We start from the raw sequence: 23,699 nt of genomic DNA, 5'->3' as shown, positions 1-23,699 counted from the left end.
TGATGTTGACTGCATATCTGCTTTAAAGGGAAAAAACTAAAAATGTAGCAATTGCAGGCGTCAGATTCTGTCCAAAATTATTAGTGGCCGATGATAATGTCCTTTAAATATGGAGTGAATGTTGCCACTGACAAACCTAGATGGTCTGCTACACTACAGCTCAGCCTGTGACAACAACCAAGATTTTGTGATGGGAAGTGTGCAACCATACTATCGCATTTGAGCCTGAACAGTGTGTTTATGCAAGTACTAAGCAAGTAATGGTAGATAATCAGAAGCTATTCAATATAATTACAGGAGCGGCATTATTTTCCCCAAATAAAGTGATTTTTTTTCAGGGTTTACTATGTCAGTATTGCCAAGTATAAGCAATCTACATCTACAACCATATTCTGCAGAACACTGCAAAGTGCATGGAAGAGGATGTCTGTTCTGCCATTTATTAGAGCTTTTCCCCCTGCTAGCCGGTTATAGAAGTTTAGTTATAGATACTCATTAATACAGTGTACAGATGTTTCTAACAGTCACATCTATCTTTCATGCTTTCAGCATCCTTTGTTATTTGATCTATACAGTGTGATGATTAAATGAACATAAATTTTGTGTGTCAGAGGGTAACTTAAATTATCACCATTTGTTAACATTTCTCCCCATTATTGGGTACTGAATGAAAATAACCATTGCTTACATGTCTCTCTCCAAGCTGTAATTTGTCTGATTTTATTTTCACATCCCTTTCAGAAGTGGTATGTAGAGGATGGCAGGTTATTCATAGACACTAATGCTATTACAAATTCTAAAATTTGTTTGTGGAGTAGAAGAAGTTGTAAGGTAGACACAATTTCACATTAAATTTGAAGTTAAGTTTATTATCTGTTATATTCTTCAAATCACTATGTAGTCAAGGGTTTTTATGGTTAAATACCTCATGCATTTCCGTGCCACACTAAGGTAGTATAAGCCATATCTCCTTCTAATATTGTATGAATGAAAAATGGGAAAACGTACGGAAAAGCTTGTCAAAAGGAGCTGCTTCCTCCATTATACTGTGCAGCAGCTGAGTATCAACTGATGCTTGCACTTGTTTACACTGAAAATTTTGAAATAATATCCGTTGTCCACAGATAAGTTATCCTAAAAATATTGTTTTATTATAAGAATTACCAAGAAAACTTTTTTTGCCACACTAAACGTGGTTGTTTTCATGTGGAAGAGGCAACTAATATGTTTATAATTTTCTTTTAAATCAGCAAGCATTCCTTATTCCTAGCATATACACTATGTGATAAATAATATCCAGACATCCCCCAAAACATGTGTTTTTCATACTAGGTGCATTGTGCTGCCACCTACTGCCAGGTACTCCATATCAGTGACCTCACTAGTGATTAGACATCGTGAAACCCATATAGCACAAAATTGTACAGGCCGACCTTGTCTGTTGATTGACAGAGACTACCGACAGTTGAAGAGGGTCGCAATGTGTAGCAGGCAGACATCTATCCAGACTGTCGCACAAGAATTCCAAACTCCATCAGGACCCACTGCAAGTACTATGACAGTTAGGTGGGAGGTGAGAAAACTTGGATTTCATGGTCGAGTGGCTGCTCATAAGCCACACATCACACTGTGAGTGCAAAATGATGCCTTACTTGGTGTAAGGAGCATAAAGATTGGATGATTGAACAGTGGAAAAACATTGTGTGGAGTGACGAATCATGGTACGCAATGTGGTGATCCGATGACAGGATGTAGGTATGACAAATGCCCAGTGAACCTCATCTGCCAGCTTGTGTGGTGCCAGCAGTCAAATTCAGAGGTGGTGGTGTTATGGTGTGGTCATGTTTTTCATGGGGAGAGCTTGCACCCCATGTTGTTTTGTGTGGCACTATCACAGCACAGGCCTACATTGATGTTTTAAGCGCCTTCTTGCTTCCCACTGTTAAAGAGCAATTCGGGGATGGCGATTACGTCTTTCAACATGATTGAGAACCTGTTCATAATGCCCGGCCTGTGGCGGAGTGGTTACACAACAATAACATTCCTGTAATGAACTGGCCTGCACAGAGTCCTGACCTGAATCCTATAGAACACCTTTGGGATGCTTTGGAACACAGACTTCATGCCAGGCATCACCGACCAACATTGATTTCATTCCTCAGTGCAGCACTCAATGAAGTATGGGCTGCTATTCCGCAAGAAACCTTCCAGTACCTAATTGAATGTATGCCTGTGAGAGTGGAAGCTGTCATCAAGGCTAATAGTGGGCCAACACCGTATTGAATTCCAGCATTACCGATGGAGGGCGCTATGAACTTGTAAGTCATTTTCAGCCAGCTGTCCAGCTACTTTTGATCACATAGTGTGTCTGTACTTCAAATGAGGGCTATCACTAGTGAAAAAAACTATTATTTTGTATTGTACGAGGGAGACTGATTTACAGCTGTTACAGTGTTTGTTTTGGACACATCTCACTCCCACAATTGTGAAATCATAACACAGTAAATTTCTTCAAAGCCAGAGTACATAAGGAAAGAATGTGAACTCATATACTATTATTTTATCATAAGAAATGACATATTTGCTATCTTATGTAAATTACCATGTCATTACTTAAATGTTTCTGTCTTAGGTATGTTCCTCACCCTTCATCAATCAAATATGCGACAGAAATATACAAAAATCAACCTGGAAGAATAGAGGATTATGAACCAGGCCATTCATCAATATCAGAGCGTGAAGCAAAACAAGTAAGACTTTTTTTTTAATATTTATTGCTCTGTTTTGTTCTGTTAGAAGTCTCACTTAGTCAAATTCTGTATAACAGGAATGTCTTCACAGTCCTAAATAATTGTTTGTTTGTTTGTAATATATGTGTTTACTGACAGATTCACAGTTTTAATGTGACTAATCTTTTTTCTAAATTTCAGTGGTGGGACGAGGTTCTGGATATATTTGATGGGGTACGACACAACTCTTACTGAATTTTAATAGTTAAGAACTAACATTCTGATTAGTTTTTTAATTATCAGTCAGCAGTAATATGACTAACACTTGAAGTTATAGTGAGAATTACCTACAGTTGTACAATTGCAGTGTTAACCAGCCCAATACAGATTCAAAAGAATAAAATTATTATGTCTCTTTAGTAGAACTATACTAATAATTTTGTACTTTTGAATCTATATTTACATAGTTTCATCACCTTTTATTGTGGATGTAATTAAGTATAAACTATTGAATAACATGAGCCATAACACTTTATCTCTGTTTTATAAGTACAACACTCAGGAAAGCAATAAGGTCTGCCCATAGCATAAGAAACAAATAGTGAAGCATAATATTATACATTACTTAAATAGACAGTCGTGCAAAATGTTGTTGCTCTTAGAAAAGTCATTAGTTAGATAAAAGATAAGACTTAAAAGTTCACAAAACATCTTTTATTTGTAGTGCAGCGTCTCGCTCTGCATATATCTTATCTCCACTTCTCTTATTTATTTATGCAAAAAAGAATTACTGATGATCGCTGTTTATCTGATAGTGCAATGAACCTGCCTCTCCCCTCCATCCCCCTCCCCACACACACATAAGTTGGACATTCATATCACAATAATAAAATAAATGAATTTTAACATCATCATGAAGATCTTGCAGTAACAATTTTTGACTTTTATTTTTAAAATTATCATATTTTATGTAATCAAAATTTCTACTGCTGAGTGAAATATATGATCTAATGTTCTATTAAACAGTGACTTGGAAAAAATAAGTCCTCTTTTATTTAAGACCACTGAAAATATATTTATCATAATTTTAATATTTGATGTTCTTAATCAATGGACATAGAACATGGTTTTTTACATCATGTTCATTGATATAAAAGTTACTCTTAAATTTTGAATTTTTTCCTCAGTTATTTATAACTTTTTTAGAACATATATACAGGAAGTTATGATGATTATGCTTTTGAAAGAGGGGGCCTGCAAGAATTAGGTAGTCAAGCATACATACATTGATCTTTCAGTTAATTTGTGAGAGATGATGATGTCTGGGCTAGGTGGCATTTTATTATATTATCCCAGAGCATAATTTCATGCTGAAGAATTCTGTGGAATTAAGGGGACTACACAGTTTCTTTCATGGGGAACTAAACGTGGACCCTAATCTATAACATAAAAAGTCATTTTGAAGCCATGTGCATCACAAATTTTCAGTGAGGACATGCTTCAAGCAAAATTCGTTGACACATAAATGTTACAAGTTACACCGTCCACACCACAGCAGTGTTTTTTTTATATTTATTAACAATGAAACTCCCTCAAATCTCTTCCCTCAGTCAAGCAGTTTTGTTGGTCTCTAGTTGTATGTATAGATTCTTGTACCAATGGTACGAAGGATGCTAGTAACAGAATATTAATCTGTGTGTCTTTGTGTTCTGATCTAAGTTGTTTATGTTTAGGAGGGAAACAATTGCTCCAAGACTAGATTCTTGATGGGCTCCATGTTATTTTTTATTTTTATTTATTTATTTGTGCATCTGATATTCACTTTTTACTATGACCATTTAATTTATTTTGGCTTCCTGCTTCCTCTTTCTGGTTTATCATATATGAAATGAACCATTTTAGCACAGTGTATCCAATACCATGTCTGAATGCCTGCCATTAAGATTTTGTAGGCCAAAAATTTCAAAAACCTCTGTTGCCTTTAGTTAAACTCTGGCAGCACTTATATTTAATACAATGAAATTTAGTTTCTCAGATAGTTAATACAACTTAAAATCATCAACAGCAACTAAGCACTATTTAAACTAAGAAAACATTTAATAGATAGATAACAATCCCTCCAGCGACTACAAAAACAGTATCAGGTAAAATAGTCAACATACCCACTCATGACCACCCATCACAGAGTCATAGTAAAGTAGCTTTAACGAAGTAATAATGTGTGTGCAGGCAAGTTAGGACATATATCTCCGTAGTGTGTCTGAGTGCATGCGCACGCACACATACACATACGCTGTTAAAAAACAAATATTTGCCCCTCCCCCCATCCCCCCCCCCCCACACACACACACACCCACACACAGACAAAGGAATGCAGATGCTTCCCCAGCCATAGATAACAAAACATATGGTGGTCACATCTCAGGACACCATATCATACATCGACAAACATGAAAACCTATGCGCGCTCAAAAGGAAGGGTGCAAAATGCTGTAGCAATGAAATCATTTTAAATATGCATATGCCACTTTGGGATAATGTAATGAGGCATCTAGACAATGGAAGCAGGCATCATCACTTCCTCTTAAAAACTTCAAAACAGTGCCTTCAGCAGTCAACGTGACAATCACTGTCTTTTTTAGCATCTGAGGTCTGATACTCGAATTCCTTGAACACGGAAAAACCATTAACAGTGACATGACAGTGAGACTCTCAATAACCTACGCAAGACCGCACTGCAGTTCCTTCTCTAAATCCTCGCACAAACGAAAAAATGGCTGACATCGAAATAAGTGTCCAAGGAATAGAAAAGCAACTGGAATCACTCAATAGAGGAAAGTCCACTGGACCTGACGGGATACCAATTCGATTCTACACAGAGTACGCAAAAGAACTTGCCCCCCTTCTATCAGCCGTGTACCGCAAGTCTCTAGAGGAACGGAGGGTTCCAAATGATTGGAAAAGAGCACAGATAGTCCCAGTCTTCAAGAAGGGTCGTCGAGCAGATGCGCAAAACTATAGACCTATATCTCTTACGTCGATCTCTTGTAGAATTTTAGAACATGTTTTTTGCTCGCGTATCATGTCATTTCTGGAAACCCAGAATCTACTATGTAGGAATCAACATGGATTCCGGAAACAGCGATCGTGTGAGACCCAACTCGCCTTATTTGTTCATGAGACCCAGAAAATATTAGATACAGGCTCCCAGGTAGATGCTATTTTTCTTGACTTCCGGAAGGCGTTCGATACAGTTCCGCATTGTCGCCTGATAAACAAAGTAAGAGCCTACGGAATATCAGACCAGCTGTGTGGCTGGATTGAAGAGTTTTTAGCAAACAGAACACAGCATGTTGTTATCAATGGAGAGACGTCTACAGACGTTAAAGTAACCTCTGGTGTGCCACAGGGGAGTGTTATGGGACCATTGCTTTTCACAATATATATAAATGACTTAGCAGATAGTGTCGGAAGTTCCATGCAGCTTTTCGCGGATGATGCTGTAGTATACAGAGAAGTTGCAGCATTAGAAAATTGTAGCGAAATGCAGGAAGATCTGCAGCGGATAGGCACTTGGTGCAGGGAGTGGCAACTGACCCTTAACATAGACAAATGTAATGTATTGCGAATACATAGAAAGAAGGATCCTTTATTGTATGATTATATGATAGCGGAACAAACACTGGTAGCAGTTACTTCTGTAAAATATCTGGGAGTATGCGTGCGGAACGATTTGAAGTGGAATGATCATATAAGATTAATTGTTGGTAAGGCGGGTACCAGGTTGAGATTCATTGGGAGAGTGCTTAGAAAATGTAGTCCATCAACAAAGGAGGTGGCTTACAAAACACTCGTTCGCCCTATACTTGAGTATTGCTCATCAGTGTGGGATCCGTACCAGATCGGTCTGACGGAGGAGATAGAGAAGATCCAAAGAAGAGCGGCGCGTTTCGTCACAGGGTTATTTGGTAACCGTGATAGCGTTACGGAGATGTTTAATAAACTCAAGTGGCAGACTCTGCAAGAGAGGCGCTCTGCATCGCGGTGTAGCTTGTTCGCCAGGTTTCGAGAGGGTGCGTTTCTGGATGAGGTATCGAATATATTGCTTCCCCCTACTTATACCTCCCGAGGAGATCACGAACGTAAAATTAGAGAGATTAGAGCGCGCACGGAGGCTTTCAGACAGTCGTTCTTCCCGCTAACCATACGCGACTGGAACGGGAAAGGGAGGTAATGACAGTGCCCTCCGCCACACACCGTTGGGTGGCTTGCGGAGTATCAATGTAGATGTAGATGTAGAAGTCCAAAGAGCAAATGGCCTGGGTTGCTCATGGTGGGAGTGATTCTGCTCCACATTAATAATACATCTCCAAGGTCACACAGAATGTTATGGCCAAGTTCAAGTGAGTGCAGCTTGAGCATCAGCTGTGCCGCCTGAACATGTTGGCCTGCATCTTCCATGTGATTGGTCCTCTAAAAAAAAAACATCTCTGAGGGAAGCATTTCACCTCAGATGATGAACTGAATGCACAATGGAGGACTGCACTCCCCCCCCCCCTCCCTCCCTCCACCTCCAAGTGTTCTTTAGCTAGTGGAATAGTGTGCTCAGGCCTCTGGTGATTTCTTTTGAATAAAGACTTCTGTTATATCCACAGTGCTGTTTCATACCTTCTTATTTGTGCACACCTCATACCCCTCCCCCCCTCTCTCTCTCTAAATAAACTGAAATGCTCATCATCTAAATAAGAATTTTACTACAGTTATAGAAAGCAGAATATAACCTATATTACATGTTACTTAAAATGTGGGCTTTTGTCTTGTTCTATGGCCTTTATAGTTGTTATCGTCTGTGGCAGGTCCAGGCATCATACTTCTCCAGCTCTTCCTGACTTGTGTTTTTCTCTTCAGATCCATGTAGTTATTGCTCCCAGACACTGTCTGGTGTGTTCTTCTTCGCCTCCCTCTTTCTCCCTTTGCCATCCTTCAGTTCCTTGCTGGAGTAAGCACAGTCTTCTCACTACGTGGTTGAACCAGTCTTTCTTTTTTCCCATGTTGTTTCTATTTGTAATCCTCACTTTAAGCCAAACAACATTTATTGAACACAAATTACCTGTCTGTAACATAGATTAAAGCATCTATTAGTCCAAAGGCCAAACAACAATGGTTCTTCATTGAACTTACAAGGTGTACAACTTTGCTTCCGCCGTTTTTTTCCCAACATTTGAGGCTGTAATGATACAAATTGGTTACACATTTATCATTCAAAGTATTTTCCATCGCTGGCCATTACTTTCTCCCATCTTTTGGGCAATGAACGAATCCTGTGTCGAAAAAATTGTTCATCTTTTGAAGCGATCCATGAATTGATCAAATTTGTGACTTCTTCATGAAATCGGAAGTGTTGGTCAGCCAGGCCTAAGCCATTGATCTAAATAGGTGATAGTCAGAGGGAGCAATGTCTGGAGAATATAGCAGGTGGGGTAGGCCTTCCCATTTTAACGTTTCCAAGTACGTTTTGACCTCTTTTTGCAACGTGGGGTCCAGCATTGTCATGCTGCAAAATCACTTTATCGTGCCTCTCACTGTATTGCGGCCATTTGTCTTTTAATGCTGTGCTCTTACGCATTAATTGCATTTGATAACAAGCACCTGTGATTGTTACACTTGGTTTTAATCCCTCGTAGTACACGACGCCAAGCAGGTCCCACCAAATGAAGAGCATGATCTCAGAGCCGTGAATATTCGGTTTGTCTGGGGAAGCATTCCTGGGATATCCCCATGATTTTTTGCATTTAGGATTATTGTAATGAACCCATTTTTCGTTTTTTAAAACATTAGTGTCATTCAATATTTTGTGTAATGTAATATCTTGTACAGACATCTTTTATTAACCTGACACGTTCCACATCATTACGAAGTGTCGTATTCATGATCTATGGAACAAGTATTAATCTAATCTAATGCGATGCAGAAATCCCTTCCATTTTTGCTTCTGAAGCAACTGTTCACAAACACCGTTCATTCTCTCTAGGTTTCAGCTCACACAGGACCAAGTTCCTTGTTTCCGAATCATGCCCATAGCCTTGAGACATTTTGAAATGGCTTACTGTGTCACTCCCACTAATTGTGCCAATTATTCTTGAGTTTGACACAGGTCTTCACTCGGCAATGTCTCCAATTCTGCATCTTTGAAAACATTCTCTCTTCCACCTCTATGCCGGTCTACGACGTTAAAATCACTGTTCTTGAATTGTTGAAACATGACATGTTCCTTCACTAATAGCGTCCTTACCATATATACTTCAGAGCATTCAATGAGACTCAGCCCTTGTTTTCTTGAAACGAAACAGTAAACACATCCCACAAATATTGAGAATTAGGCTCATAAACTGACATTTTCAATCAAGAACAAATTTGTTATGCAGACACAAATTGACTAATGTTTTAATGAGGTTATGTTGACTGAGGTCCAAGCTAATTGCCTGACATCTGCGATCTGTTTCTTTTGACCACTACGTATCGTTGTTGCCACCTATCGCCAAACAGTGGAAGCAAAGTTGTAGATGTTGTAATATAAGCTGTTGTTCATGATTGAATTTAATATAAATCCAAGCCCAATTATTTCATGATGCACGCATATTGAAATTATAATATTAAGCTCAATGGTTGGAAACAACCATTCATTAACTAGAAGTCTTATACAGAAGTGTTGTTCCAATTTGGGGAGCACAGATAACAGGTCTATAACTGTACTCACCTAGTACAGTAATTCAGAAAGCATGGCAGCACAATCCAACACAAGTCTAAATTGGTCCATGTAAACAGCAGCAGCTGCTGTAGTTCACTGCGTAGAGGCTAAGTAGTATATTAGCAACTGTCTGAGCCGTAAGCAGTGCAGCCTTATGTTTGCCATCTACTGAATTTCATATTCCAGCCTGTGATATCGACAACTTCCCTCACTGGACGTGTGCGTTGTTATGTGTATTGATACATCTGTATTTTCCATTTGCTCTACCAACAAGGTTACTACATTGTGTTAAATGGTGTCCATTTTCCCTAATTCTTTGAAACACCCCCTTATTCCTTATCTTGTTTTCTCAGTTCACAGCCTCTAGTTTCCTTCCTACCCCATTTGCACTTCTTCCAGCCTACTTTTCTTTTCTTGTCTTTTCAGAGTGTCCAAGTGTCTGCCTCATATAAAGCTATGCCCCATATATAGAATTAGGCAAATCTTGTCCTTAGATTTTTGGTCAGTCACTTACACAGCATTTTTAAATGCTTCCTTGGCTATCACTATTCTTGCTATTACATTTGTGTCACATTTTAGGTCCTTCATCATAATATTTTCCAAGTATTTTAATTTTGCAGCCAGCTCTACTTGTTGCCCACCTGTCACAGTTTTGGCCCTCTCTTTTGTCATTAATTTTGTCTTTTTCTTATTTCTTTTCATTTAAAAGTCTTTGCATTTGCTTTATAGATCTTCTATCATTTTAGTAAGGACCTTTTGGAGTCCACCACCATTACTTCATCAGCAAACCATGTATTGTCCACACTCTTTTCTCTTACACATACTACTCTTATTTCATGTACAAATTCTCCTATAATCTCTTCCAGACAGGTGTTAAATAGTGTAGATGAAAGGCAACATTCTCAGCTGAGTCTTCTTCCTATTCCTATTCACTCTGTTAGTTCTCCATCAAGTCTCACTCTTCCCTTTTGATTAAGGTATAACTCTTTAATCAATTTTCTTTCTCTTTATTTGGTGCCATGTTCTCCTGAGATAAGAACCTGAGACCTTTTGATCCAAAGCTGGCTCATTACTGTTGAGATGACATCCATCTTTGTAGAACATAAGAAATAATTTTTTTTTATTCCTACCACCTCACTTTCCTTGTAAAACTAAAGCCGTCATCAATTTGAATACTAGTTTGAACACCACAGCACTTTACTAGACATGTTTCTGTTACTAGACATGTTGCTGTTGGAGATGGTATGCTGTTGCCTTCCTCTGATCTTCAAAGTGAATTACACAGTCAGTTATCATGGTACCTTGATATCTTCCATTGCGAATAAATAAATATGATTCATCATAAGATTTGACTGAAAGTCATGCTTGGTCAATGATTTTACAATTTGTGAATGGTCTGACATGAATGAAATTACTGTGTAAACAAGAAGCTACCTCAGAAATCAGTTTAGTTAGCGTCGATTAGATGTTGTTTCACTATTATATCACTTGATGCAGAGATGATGAAGGTGGAGATGTCTCATTTCTCACATTGGATTTGGTATTGGTATACGCTTATTAGTTTTCCAGTCATATAAAAGCATTCTCAGGCCAACAGAACTAGTTAGTTATGGCTCATGTTTTCCATTATTTATGATTCAAGTTTTGAGGCAGGGGAAACCAAGAGTGTCAATGGTTGGAGAAAATCAAGCTAAAACAATTTATACTGCTACTTAAATTCCATGTTGGCAAAGTTTACCATTATCACTCATTTTATTATAATTAATAAATGAGGATATAAATATCTATACAATTCCAGAAGGAAGCTAACAATATTTTCTTTTCAACATAATTAACAAAATTATCATACACATGCAAGTAATGAAGTCATCACCACTTAAAGGCTGAATTTCAAAGCAGAGTTTACATTACACCTTGCACATTCATTTCCGAATGGGAAATTTAGCTGATATTTGTAAGCAGATGTGTCACAGTCCCATCACAGAATCACAGCAGCATCTCTTCTTTGCTTTGGTTGTCAGTCTTTAGATGTTAATGGCTTCTTTCCATGCTCCATTTTATTGCACTGCATTTATCCTGCTTCTCTTAAAAAGTAGCTTATGTGATGTCAAGGCAGTAACAATTGTCATTTAAACTGTGTGCATAATCAGTTTTTAAATGTATACTGACAAATTTTTGTTAGTAGTCTCTACATTGAATCTTATGTTATAGCACACTAAACATAGCACACTTTACTGTATTTTTGTTTAGACAGCATAGTTTTTAACTTATATTTGTTTGTGTTTGTTTTGTTTTATCTGTTGTCTGTCGGTGATTGTTAAGTGGTTGGACACTCACGCTCCGTCTCCCAATTATCGCTCACTACTAGCGGAAGCCATCTATCAAAGAGTAAGGCCCAGGCACAGCACTGTAATAAAGTATTTATGCTTGGACCCTTTCAGTGATTTCCTTATCCATGTTACCAAGAGAATGCTTATACTAACTGCATGGATTCCATTTTGTAATTTCTGATTGGTCTGTTTAGTATCCATTTCACAGTAATATTTTTTGTCCCAGATTTGTGAATCAGCCCTTCTTTCTCCATGTAATGTCACAAGTAGACTATCTGTTTACTTTTTATTAAGATAGTATGGTGTTTAGTGTTGCAGACTGCTGACCCTACTCAAAAACATAATTATATTTTTATTCCTTAACAAACAACATAATTTTTATTTTTGATGAAAACTCTGGCTAACTATTTTATTTTCTTGTTTATTCTCTTATACTTCATGCTCTGTAAATCCCATCACACAGTGGAAAGAGTTAGCTATTAGGGCAAAAGTGTGTAACATTATATATCATGAAATTTGCCTGTTGTCTTTTGGATAACTAGAATGTTTAAGAAAAGTTAGAAACCGCATATTTTCACCTTTTTGTGGATTTTGTCTTTGACATCCGTGACCATTCTTACGACTCCAGGCACCCCCAACATACATATCACTGCATGCTGGTGTCTTCTCTCACATTTTCTTAATGTTGATTCAAATAGATTGTTTGTGAAAGACTTCTCCAACACATCAACTGTATTCTTCTACACATAGCGCAGATAGTGATCTTTACATTTACAATAAACTAGCTGTATTGGATCAAGTTCCAGGATATTATCTCTTTGTAGTTAACCAAAAGCTTTTGTGAGAGTTGCACGAGGAAATCCTTGCTGTTGTACATTGTACCATTGCAATGAACACACATGGCCTGATGTGGCAGTAACAGGCACAGAAGTACATTTATTGTGAAAAAATACCTGTGTAGTTGGTTTATACATGTTATTAATGACTTTAATAAGAATAAGTGAAAAGTCATTTTGAATTTTACTCATCTTATGAACAGGTGCTAAGACAAAATCACAAAATATGGAGGACTGTTTATTCATACACTGAAGACCCAGATATCGCTCTTCATTGGAATCATTACCAGGAATAACTTGTCTGAATTTCATACAATTTTTCTAAGCCACTACAAATGAATGTAAGAATGTTTAGGTCCTCCAGTCTTTTAAAAAAAGATTTCCTTCTAACTGACATAACCATTCACAAGACGTTCGATAATATAAAGGTGTTTCAGTAAATGGAAACTGCTACTTTGTAAACAGGATATGAATACATCTTTTGTACTCTCCCTGTGCATGAAGTAGGCACCAGAAACTGTTTGCATATACCACTCATTTTTTAAGAAGACTGAAGCATGGACTACCAACTAAATTTTGTACTCTGTGCATGTTTCATAGAATTTTTTAAACTGCATGAATACAAATTATTTACATTGTTGTAAACACTCGTAAGACACAGCCCATATGTTATGTACCACCTGCTATCATTTACTTTTTGCAACACCGACATTGAAAACAAGACAGTAATATTCCAAGTTGATTCGTATGACATCTAGTCTTATCACAAAGAGTTTCATCAGCTTGTCTGAAATTACACATGGTTTTCACCTACAGCTCTTCAAAGAAATTAAACACACTCCGTCAGTAAAGTGTAGACATGCCAGTCAAACCAATCATTAAGTAAATATAATAGTTGGAATATACTGTACATTTAGAATCTGTGATCCAGAAATTTTACAATCAATAACTTGAAAGTATGCATGTAGCAGTGGTAGAATATGGCAGTAAAAACAGAATTAATGAAAATGCGTTAAAAATACTGCTGTTGTCAACTGATGGCTGTAACGCAATCACCGGCTACATCTAATGAAGAAACATTGAGAGTACTGTATCATTATACTCTGAATTAGTACTGCATGAATTTTCATTACCATATCGTCCTTTTAAATCACTGTTTTGCAACCACACAATAGAAAATCCAGGATGGAATAATGACAGTAGCAAACAGTTCTTTTCATAATAGTGTTATATAACCAATAAGTCAAGTTATCATGAAACAAAAGTACTGGAGCCCTTTTTATAGTAGTTGAGGACTTACAAGGGGAGGCCGCCAATTGTGAAATTCAGATTCGATTCATACTGCGCATAATAAAAGCTCATGGCGAGAGGTGTAATGCGGCAAAGCACCAAGATGCGCTTCTCAGCCGTTGTCGAGAAAACCGACAGTTAAAAGAAACCGTTGTGGTGAAATACTCTCAACGATTAATAATTTTCTACAGCGTCGTGGCGCAGCGGTAAGCGCTCGGGTTCGTAATCCGAAGGTCGGTGGATTGAATCTCGTGTTATGCAATTTTTTTTATTATTATTAGTTTTTTGTAATTCAAATATATATATATATATATATATATATATATATATATATATATATATATATATATATATAATATAGGGATGGGAAATATTTATCAAAAAACAAAGATGATGTGACTTACCAAACGAAAGCGCTGGCAGGTCGAAAGACACACAAACATACACACAAAATTCAAGCTTTCGCAACAAACTGTTGCCTCATCAGGAAAGAGGGAAGGATGAGGCAACAGTTTATTGCGAAAGCTTGAATTTTGTGTGTATGTTTGTGTGTCTTTCGACCTGCCAGTGCTTTCGTTTGGTAAGTCACATCATCTTTGTTTTTTGATATATATATATATATATATATATATATATATATATATATATATATATATATATATATATATATATATATATTTCAATTATAAAAAACAAATACTAAAAAAAAAAAAAGTTTGCGTAGCGCGAGATTCGATCCGGCGACCTTCGGATTACGAACCCGAGCACTTACCGCTGCGCCACGACGCTGTAGAGAATTATTAATCGTAGAGAGTATTTCACCTCAACGGTTTCTTTTAACTGTCGATTTTCTCGACAACGGCTGAGAAGTGCTTCTTGGTGCTTTGCCATATTACACCTCTGGCCATGAGCTTTTATTAAGCGCAGTATGAATCGAATCTGAATTTCACAATTGGCGGCCTCCCCTTGTTAGTGAAACAGCATGTACATGTTAATCATTGTGAAAAGAAAGCTATACATCTCTCTACATTAAATAACATGCACTAATAATGGCTAAAAAGTTGATTGGACAATACATATACAGATAGTTTATTTGCCCATATTCCTTTCTCAAGATTCCTTCATTATTTTATAGGATAGGTGCAACATAATGACATAATTGTAGCTGTGTAACTAATTGCACTTAATAAAATTTTCTCAAACTTCTGCTCTGTCATGTGGTTAAATATCAACGGGATTTCACATGAGTGCTCTTCGACCGGTGTCAAGTGAAGGATGTTAGGTGGTTGTTGCTACCATCCTTGTATGGCCATGCTACTGTCTATGCCCAGTCGCGCTTGACATAGTGTGTTTTTATTGGATACTCACCTCAATCTGATGAGGTAATGAAAGAAGCAATAGAGATAAAAATATGTGACAGCATTCAAGTTACAGAGATCTGCCGCTAAGCTCAGTTTGGGACACCGCTATCTGAAGGCTGACATGGGCATGCAATGAAAACATTGCCTTATAAGGCACTGGACTGGGAATCAGTGATGTCACAGGCATTAACATGGCTATACAAGCTTTTGTATCCCGCCTGGATAGGCGACACTTGGATCTGCGCCTGTGAGCTGCTTCTGCAAAATAGGCCGAGAGTGAAGGCCGTGAGTAGGAGCAGGAAAAGGTGAAGTACTTCGGTACTGCGTGTAGATTAAAGCTCTTTTACTGGTGTATGAACATGTACGAATTATAGGATTACTTAACTTTGTGTACAGATGAGCGCGTAGGTGCAAAGCCGTTCATGTATCAAAGCTAACAGTTACTAGTAGTTGAACAAACTATCATTGAAGTAACAAAGGCAAAGTCTGTCGTGGCTAGCCCCCTATGAAGTAGAAGCTAAGTTGCTTGGTTGTCTGCTCTTGATCAAATGGGCAGAATCTGGAGCGGCACTCGTAGAGCTGCACAAAGCTGGCTAAAGGGCGCTGTTGTTGGTGTCGGTGTCATAGTGCCAACCCAAGAACTTGTACCTACACTGTGGCACCGTAGCTATCGATACCACACAAAGATGGTAGCAGCAGCCACATGGCAGTCTCTCCTTGAAGTATAATCAGTATTGTCCGTACACATATACACAAATTGTTCATTAAAAAATGAAACAAGGATAAAATGTACGAGTATTTGGCAGGAGTCCCCACTTCGTCCTTATATGCAGATTCTTCTCTAATTCTCCAAGTGTTACAAATGCTCTTCACTGAAATATTCGTGTTTTTTCGTTGCTAACAAGCAGAAATTTCTTTCTTTGGACATAATGTGTATCTGATAACACAGTAGTATGGCAAGAATGATATTTGTTCATGAAATATATGTTAAGAGCTGATACAGTTGTATAGAAAATAATCTTCACCACATTGTCAGTAAATTATTAGTTAATCAATTTTTGCCACTTCATTGATCATTGTTCAAGAGCTATGTATGTATGTGGCCATTCCTTTCATCAGCCTCATACACCGTTACACACTACAGCTTGACTTATATGAATATTACCTTGTGTGATATCTTGAAGCTGCCCCATTTTTACCAAGTCAAGTGGGCAGTTTACACTCTTAACTCTAAAACCCATTCTTACAAATTAGGTTGTATGTTAGGTGACAGAGCTCCATATGATCTAAATCTGTGTACCACATTATGATAAAATGTAATGTTTTATCATTTCATTTGAAGCACAGAATGATTGATACTATATACAAAAGAATATATCCAGTTAGCTTACAGCAATGGCTAACCATAAAATTAACTATCACAGAGTAGCTGAAGAAGTTAACTTTCTTAAATAGTGTTGCATAAAGCAATCACAACAGAAAGAGAGAATGTAAAGCTACAGAGAACAACAAGAAGGAGTTTTAATATTCGTATGGCAATACCTTTACGTAGGAAAAATGGTGAAGACAAATATCTGTATTTGAATGGAGGAAAAAGTCAAATTGTTTCTGCAGTATCCAGGATGTCTCCATAGTGCTTGAACATACTGCAGAAATTTTGTTGTAAGAAACTTGTACAGCATTCAAGAATAGAAAATAAATAACTGATTGATGTTGTAACAGAACAGCAGTCAAATAGTTTTTGTGACAAATTAATTTTCACCTGCATGACAAGAAAAATACTAATTACTAGCTTAATATTTTTATAACTTCATCTGTTGCATGGGAGTTCTACCATTTAAAACTTTGTGAATGCACATCATAAGTGAATGCATATTTAATTAGTAAGAGACACTACAAATCTCTAGTTAAGTGTTTATACATACATGTTTAAAGTTGATAATGGAAATAAGAAATGTGAATCATTTCTGTTATTCCAAATTATGTACCAATAATGATGTTTATACTAGGGCCACTCTGGAAGCTTTGAGAAGGCAAAGTGGTTCACTGCATTTTAAGAACTTATTCCATATTTTCAAACAATGTCTTCAAAACTGTATGCACCAACACAGCTTCTCATATCACCTCACGAGAACCACTTAAGGAAAGTTGTTCTGTAATGCTTAACAAATATGTACAATTGCTTCTCAAGACTGAAAACCTTACCTGCAAAAGCTTTACATCGCATTTGATGAGAGAAAGGAATCACACAATGGCACATCTGATGAATTTGCAAATTTCTAGACTTAGAAAATATCAAGAAACACTTTAGATATTCTAATTAGATTTCACCCAGGACCCACTTTTGATTCCTTCTCTTAGAGCCTGTGAACCTTATGATGTCATATTCAAGTATAGAAATCTGCTCTTACTGTCCTAGTTTCTTTAAGTGTGATTCTGACTATTTCTCAAAATTCAATAAAAGAAATTCACATCATTCCTTGCTCTCAACATTTTTCAACAAATGCCAGTGATGATCAGAACATGTGACCTCATTTCATCTGTGTTCAAATTTGTGTAGATATGTCAGTTATATGTTGCAATCCTGAATATTAAATTTTACTTGTCAGGCTTAAAAATATCAATACGTACTAAAAAAACTCCAAACTGTGTCTTACATGCCACCATGCCACCAGCTGCCACTCTCCCTGACAATGAGACTCTCACATAAAAGCCTATTTAGCGATATCAAAAACTAAACTGGAAGTGGCTAATGAGTGAAATACATGTTCTTTTTAGTTATTCTTCTAACAAGGATATGTTTTGTTACATATGAGGTGTCCTGACATATCTGTTGGATGTTTAGTACTCAAGTCTTCTGCCAGCAGGATCAGGAATGGAAATCCAAAAATAATATGTTCTCTTTTTACAGAAGCTGCTGTTGAGTTCTCAGTTAGCTTTCATCTTTAAGAGCACTTCACTTTTCTATGTCTGAATGACGTATTGCAGTGGTTAAGACACCAGACTTGCATTCAGGGGGATTGTGCTTGAAATTCATGTCTGACTATCCAGATTTAGGGTTTGTTTAGTTTCATTGACTCCCTAAAGGCAAATTCCAGGGTGGTTACTTTGAAAAGGCTATGGCTAATTTCCTTCCCTCATTCTTCTCAAATGGGAGTTTGTGCTTTATCTCTAAGGACTTCATTGTTGATAGAACATTACATCCAATCTTCTTTTGTTAGCCTTTTAGTATGAATTCACTTAACTAATAAAAGTCCTTTTTAATGTAAAACAAGGAATCCTCAAATAATACATCTACATTTTCAAGAATGTCATTTACTCTGAAAGCTAACTTTTAAATAGTTAAAACCATTGCACAAAGTGGCTACATTTCAACTAGATGGCTGATTGTTGGTAAATATCATCTGGTGCACAATCACAGAAGTCCATCCATCATTTGTAAGAGCCTCATACTAATGGTATTTGTAACAATAAATTAGACTAGATGTTGCCATCAAATTACTGCACTGATGGACTAGAACCAGTTTATTCCGAAACTTCCAGAGCAAGCTTTATAACACTGTTGGTACTGTGTAACTTCTTCTAAACTGCATGTTTTATGTTAAAAATGATATAGTTTTACATTGATGTTTATTGCTAATTTGTCTTTACAACAAATTTACATTCATAGATGTTTACAGTGAAAATGGTGTTTTTAATAGCACGTATAGTGAAAATGTCACCTATTATCTATATATCTTACTATTAATGAATACTGATTTTGGAAATAGTGAAACTTTTGTTACTCTGGATTACCAGTAATGACAAAATGATCAGTTTAAAGTTTTCCAGTAACATTTGTCAATATTTGAATGTTTTACTGGCCATCTGGTTCTTCTTAGAAAGGCTGCCATATATAATGACACTTACTCTCCTGCTTCATGCTGTGCAGTATGCCAGATTCATTCAGTCATTGTAGACAATTTTAGACTATGATGGAAAGATTGAAAGCTATGAGTGTCTAAATACTAATGAAATGAGTAAGCATGTGCACCATCATCTCATTCTTCTTGAGTCTGTAAACTTCCTTTACAGATTTTTACTACTAGTTTGTTTCTAATCATTTGCTTTCATTTGATTGTTTTACAGATTAAAGTGAGTGACTGTTAACTAAACCACTACATCTTCACTTATTGCATCACCTTCCCATATTGTTATACAGGTTGAGTCACTAACTATTGCCACCTAGAATAATACCAAAAGTATGATAGTAGCTGAAAAGTTTGTGGGACAAATGGGGGCATAATACTCGTATGATGTTGGTTTTTTGTTGCTAGGTAAAGTCACACCAGAGATATGAAGGTCAACGTTGTTGTTGTTGTTGTTGTTGTTTTTAAGTGGGTACTATGGTTTGGTACTTATTTTCTGATAGCGGCTAACGAGACGAATCCAATGATGTGTAACAGTAAGGTCTTTGAAGGTCAACGAAGGTCAAAAAGTAGCATGAACGTCTATTTACAGAAGGTGTTTGAAGTGATGACCATTGGTATCAGTGCAGTGCTGCAATCTTCTTATCATGGATTGGGTGGTATTCCTTATCACTTCAGCACTTATCAAAGCACATTCTGTGACAATTCTCTCTCATATATCGTACAAATAGTAAATATTCACTGAAGACGGCATATCCGTCCAACCTGCCACTGACATGTAAATTCCATTCAATGGTTTCACAATACAAGACCAATAGGAATGGTAAGAGTATAGTCGAATAGAGCAAAATGAATGATGTATTCCTTCAAAGAACAAGTCAATATGCTTCTCATTTACGAAATTCAGTGAGAGCTAGAGACTTATACGCTGAAAGATATCCTCAAAGTACTCACCCTACATGTCGTGCATTTAAATATGTGTATGATAAATTGTGAACATCTGGATCTTTAATGCATCGGGAACATAACAGGCAAAGGAAAGTTCGAGATCCTTGTGTCATTTCACGTCAAATCGCAAGGGTCTCTAGCATGAGCCATAGTTATGTTGTTCATGTTCTGCATCGCCATAAATATCATCCTTACCATATCAGTCTCCACCAAGAATTAACTGGTACAAATTGTATGGATCACATTGAATTCTGCCGATGGTCTCAACTTCAGATTCAGAGAGATGACACATTTATTAATTTGATTTTATTTACTGATGAGGCTAAATTAATGAACCGTGGAAATGTTAATTTGCATAACATGCGTTATTGGGCAACTGAAAATCTATGTTGGCTGTGGCAAGTTGCACACCAAAAACCGTGGTCAGTGAATGTATGGTGTGGGATTCTGGTGGATGGAATTATAGGCCCCTATTTCATCGAAGGAAATCTTAATGGTAGGAAATACACCACATTCCTGCAACAAACATTAGGTCTGTTATTGGAAGAAATACCTTTAGGAACAAGGAACAGAATGTGGTATCAACACAATGGTTGTCCAGCACATTTTTCACTGATGGCTAGAAATGTGTTGCAGAGAGAATTCCCCAATCATTGGATTGGACATGGAAGAAATGTGTTGTGGCTGCTCATTTGCCAGACTTGACTCCTCTGGATTTTTTCTTGTGGGGGGTTGTAAAAGACATTGTTTATAAAGATGTTCCAACTACACTTGAAGACATGTGAGAGAGAATTGTCAGAGCATGTGCTTTGATTAGTGCCAAAGTGATGAGGGATACCACTCAATCCACAATAAGAAGATTGCAGCACTGCATTGATACCAATGGTCATCACTTCGAACACCTTCTGTAAATGGACGTTCATGCCACCTTTGTGACCTTCATTGACCTTCGAAGACCTTACTGTTACACATCATTGGATTTGTCTTGATAGCCGCTATCAGAAAATAAGTACCAAACTATAGCATCCCCTTTAAAAAAACAAAGTTGACCTTCATGTCTCTGAAGTGACCCCACCTAGCAACAAATAACCTATGTCATAGTATGGCCCCATTTGTAGCATGCAACTTTTGTCCCACAAACTTTTCAGCTCCTATCGTACTTTGAGTTATTCTTGGTGGCAATAGTGTGTGATTCACCCTGTATAAAAGGATAAACATCATTTGAATGTGTTCAACAATGAGTCACACACACTTCTATTTTAGACACAATCTCTCAATATAGTAACAGTCATAACCATTTTCAACAATACATTGACAATTTTCAGATACTGTATATTGTAAGCAGCATTCAGTGCAGAAACGGTTGTCATACTAAATCTGATGCTTTGTTTGCCAGACGCCACCCATGATATATAGAAATGGAATATGGACAAAATATAGTTGAAACCCATTATGAGTTGTATCGTATTAGTACTAAAGCAGACAGTTTACAGCTGCACATCCGCACCCATACCAGGCAGCATCTGGCCTTGTGCTTAATGCTTATTATGTCATATCTCCTGGACTACCTGTTGTACAATGATATAATTATATAAGCACATTCAGCATTCAGTGAATACTGTTTGCAAAACCTGTTGTAAATGGAGTTAGTAACAACAGTGTAATAAATCTAAACATCATGCATGATGTGGCAGTTTTCCATACATCTCATTGATTATGATGTCATATCCCCTGAACTACGAGTGGTACAATGATATGATTTTGCACTTACATTCAGTGCTATATGTGCACACTGCCTGTAAAATGTCTCATGAATTCAGTTTGTAGTAAAGAAATAATAAGTTATAACGTCACACCTCTTGCGGTACTTTTACTGCATGAACAGCGGAAGAGTAGTAAGTGATAAATATTTTTCTTTTCCGCATTTTGTAACAGTTGTCAATGAGAAAAAATTCCATAAAGGTTTGAAATTATGTGTAAAGTTTATTGCAAGTCACTAAGTGCTCTCATTCTCAATTGCTACATGAATAAAGTCTGGGAATTCACAAATCGTGGACTACCGGTATGCTTCTTTTTCACTCCCACCCCTCTGATAGGTATGTGGTCCTTACCCCCACAGTGATTGCCTCCTGATAGTAAGTTGTATGATTACCAAATTTGGTTGAAATTGATCCAGTGTGTAGGAGGAAAAGTGGAACATACATGCATGCATGTGCGACACACAGGCATAAATACAACCATTTTTATAACGTGTATGGATTTCATTGTGTGTGAAATAAAATGAATTGTATACTATCTGAATTACTGTTCCCAATTACTCTTCCTCATTGCAGTATGTTGTATTTCCAAATTTGTTACGGGTAACATAGTTGAATGTGATTAGAATACAGGGTTTCCTTTTCTAAAACAAATAATTAAATCCTCTGCCAAGACACTCCACTACCTAAAAGTATTATTTGGTCTATTATTTTAAGCCACAAAGTTTGCAAGGCTCTTCCTTAAAAGATGCCATTACTCAACTTAATATTAGTTGACTATGTAAATTGTGCTGTGAGCTACAGAAAGAAATAATAATTAATACTATTATGTGTTTGTTTTTTAAATTCTTCATTACATCACAAACTTTGTAAAGGAATAACAGAGATGTAATTTGAGAGAGAGATCATTGGTTTGTGTACATAACTGCTGGAAGACAAATGCTGAAAATATCTAGAAAATAATTACTCACATGTCAACAACATAAGAAGTCCTGTGGCACCTGGAGAAATCAATTCATTTGTTACTTCACAATTATTTTTGATTATCTTAGCTTCTGCATTCTGCTCATGATGCATTTTTATTTATTTCAGCAGGCAGCAAATGAACAGCACACACCAACAACACCGTCAAATAAGTCTTTCATGACATAGTAAGTAACTGGCTTCACTTTCACAGTTAATATTTCAGTATTACTCTCATGTGAATAGTTCATAGTCCAGAGTTACATAGTATATAAATCTTCAGTTTTGTTGATTTACTAATAGATTCCAAGTCTGACACATGCCTGTGATACAACTGTGCCAATCACAGAGAAAATACTGTACATATCAAATGAGTTTATCTAGTTACCTGAATATATTTTAGTGTATCCCTATAGACTATCTCATTAGATAATTTGGAGTGCAGTAAATGGCAGTAGCATTTCAAAATAGTTTCTTGTGAATTAGTTTGAAGAAAAGAAGCTGAAAATTGTAGAAAACTGAATTAAAACTGAATTTCAATGACAGAGATTAAAAAAAAAGCTTACTTTCTCATATAACTCAGTATGATGAAGTATTCTGACTCCTAAGTGCCAGTAAAGCATTTTTCACAATGCCACATATTCCAGACATCTTTATTGCCCAAGTTGTAGGGTGGAATGTTAGTTATTCCACCTGCCATAAAAATATAAAAGTCTCCCCGGATATAATAAACTGGTTACATTACAATTTTGTAGTACAGTGTTTAAAAGCAAGTGAAACAACCATTTGTTTGCTTCCTTACGTACTCTCTCTTTCTAGCGCTCTATCT

At 36.8% G+C, this 23,699-nt stretch overlaps 1 protein-coding gene across 8 annotated transcripts in view; it reads left to right on the top strand.

Annotated features, from left to right (window-relative positions):
- LOC124775714 (sorbin and SH3 domain-containing protein 1) overlaps positions 1-23,699 on the top strand; it is a 1,093,224-nt gene that overhangs the window by 740,184 nt on the left and 329,341 nt on the right. For 5 of the 8 annotated variants that reach the window (XM_047250558.1, XM_047250543.1, XM_047250566.1 and 2 more), the window contains 4 exons: positions 2,633-2,750; positions 2,931-2,963; positions 11,800-11,865; positions 23,000-23,058. In XM_047250558.1, the coding sequence (XP_047106514.1) occupies positions 2,633-2,750; positions 2,931-2,963; positions 11,800-11,865; positions 23,000-23,058 (276 nt within the window). The remainder of the gene's footprint in view (positions 1-2,632; positions 2,751-2,930; positions 2,964-11,799; positions 11,866-22,999; positions 23,059-23,699) is intronic. The other 3 variants (XM_047250551.1, XM_047250581.1, XM_047250574.1) reach the window with 3 other exon arrangements.

This window comes from Schistocerca piceifrons, chromosome 1, assembly GCF_021461385.2.
Source record: "Schistocerca piceifrons isolate TAMUIC-IGC-003096 chromosome 1, iqSchPice1.1, whole genome shotgun sequence".
Lineage (NCBI taxonomy): Eukaryota > Metazoa > Arthropoda > Insecta > Orthoptera > Acrididae > Schistocerca > Schistocerca piceifrons.
The sequence above is the reverse complement of the archived record's forward strand: the minus strand, read 5'-3'. Positions and strand labels throughout refer to the sequence as shown.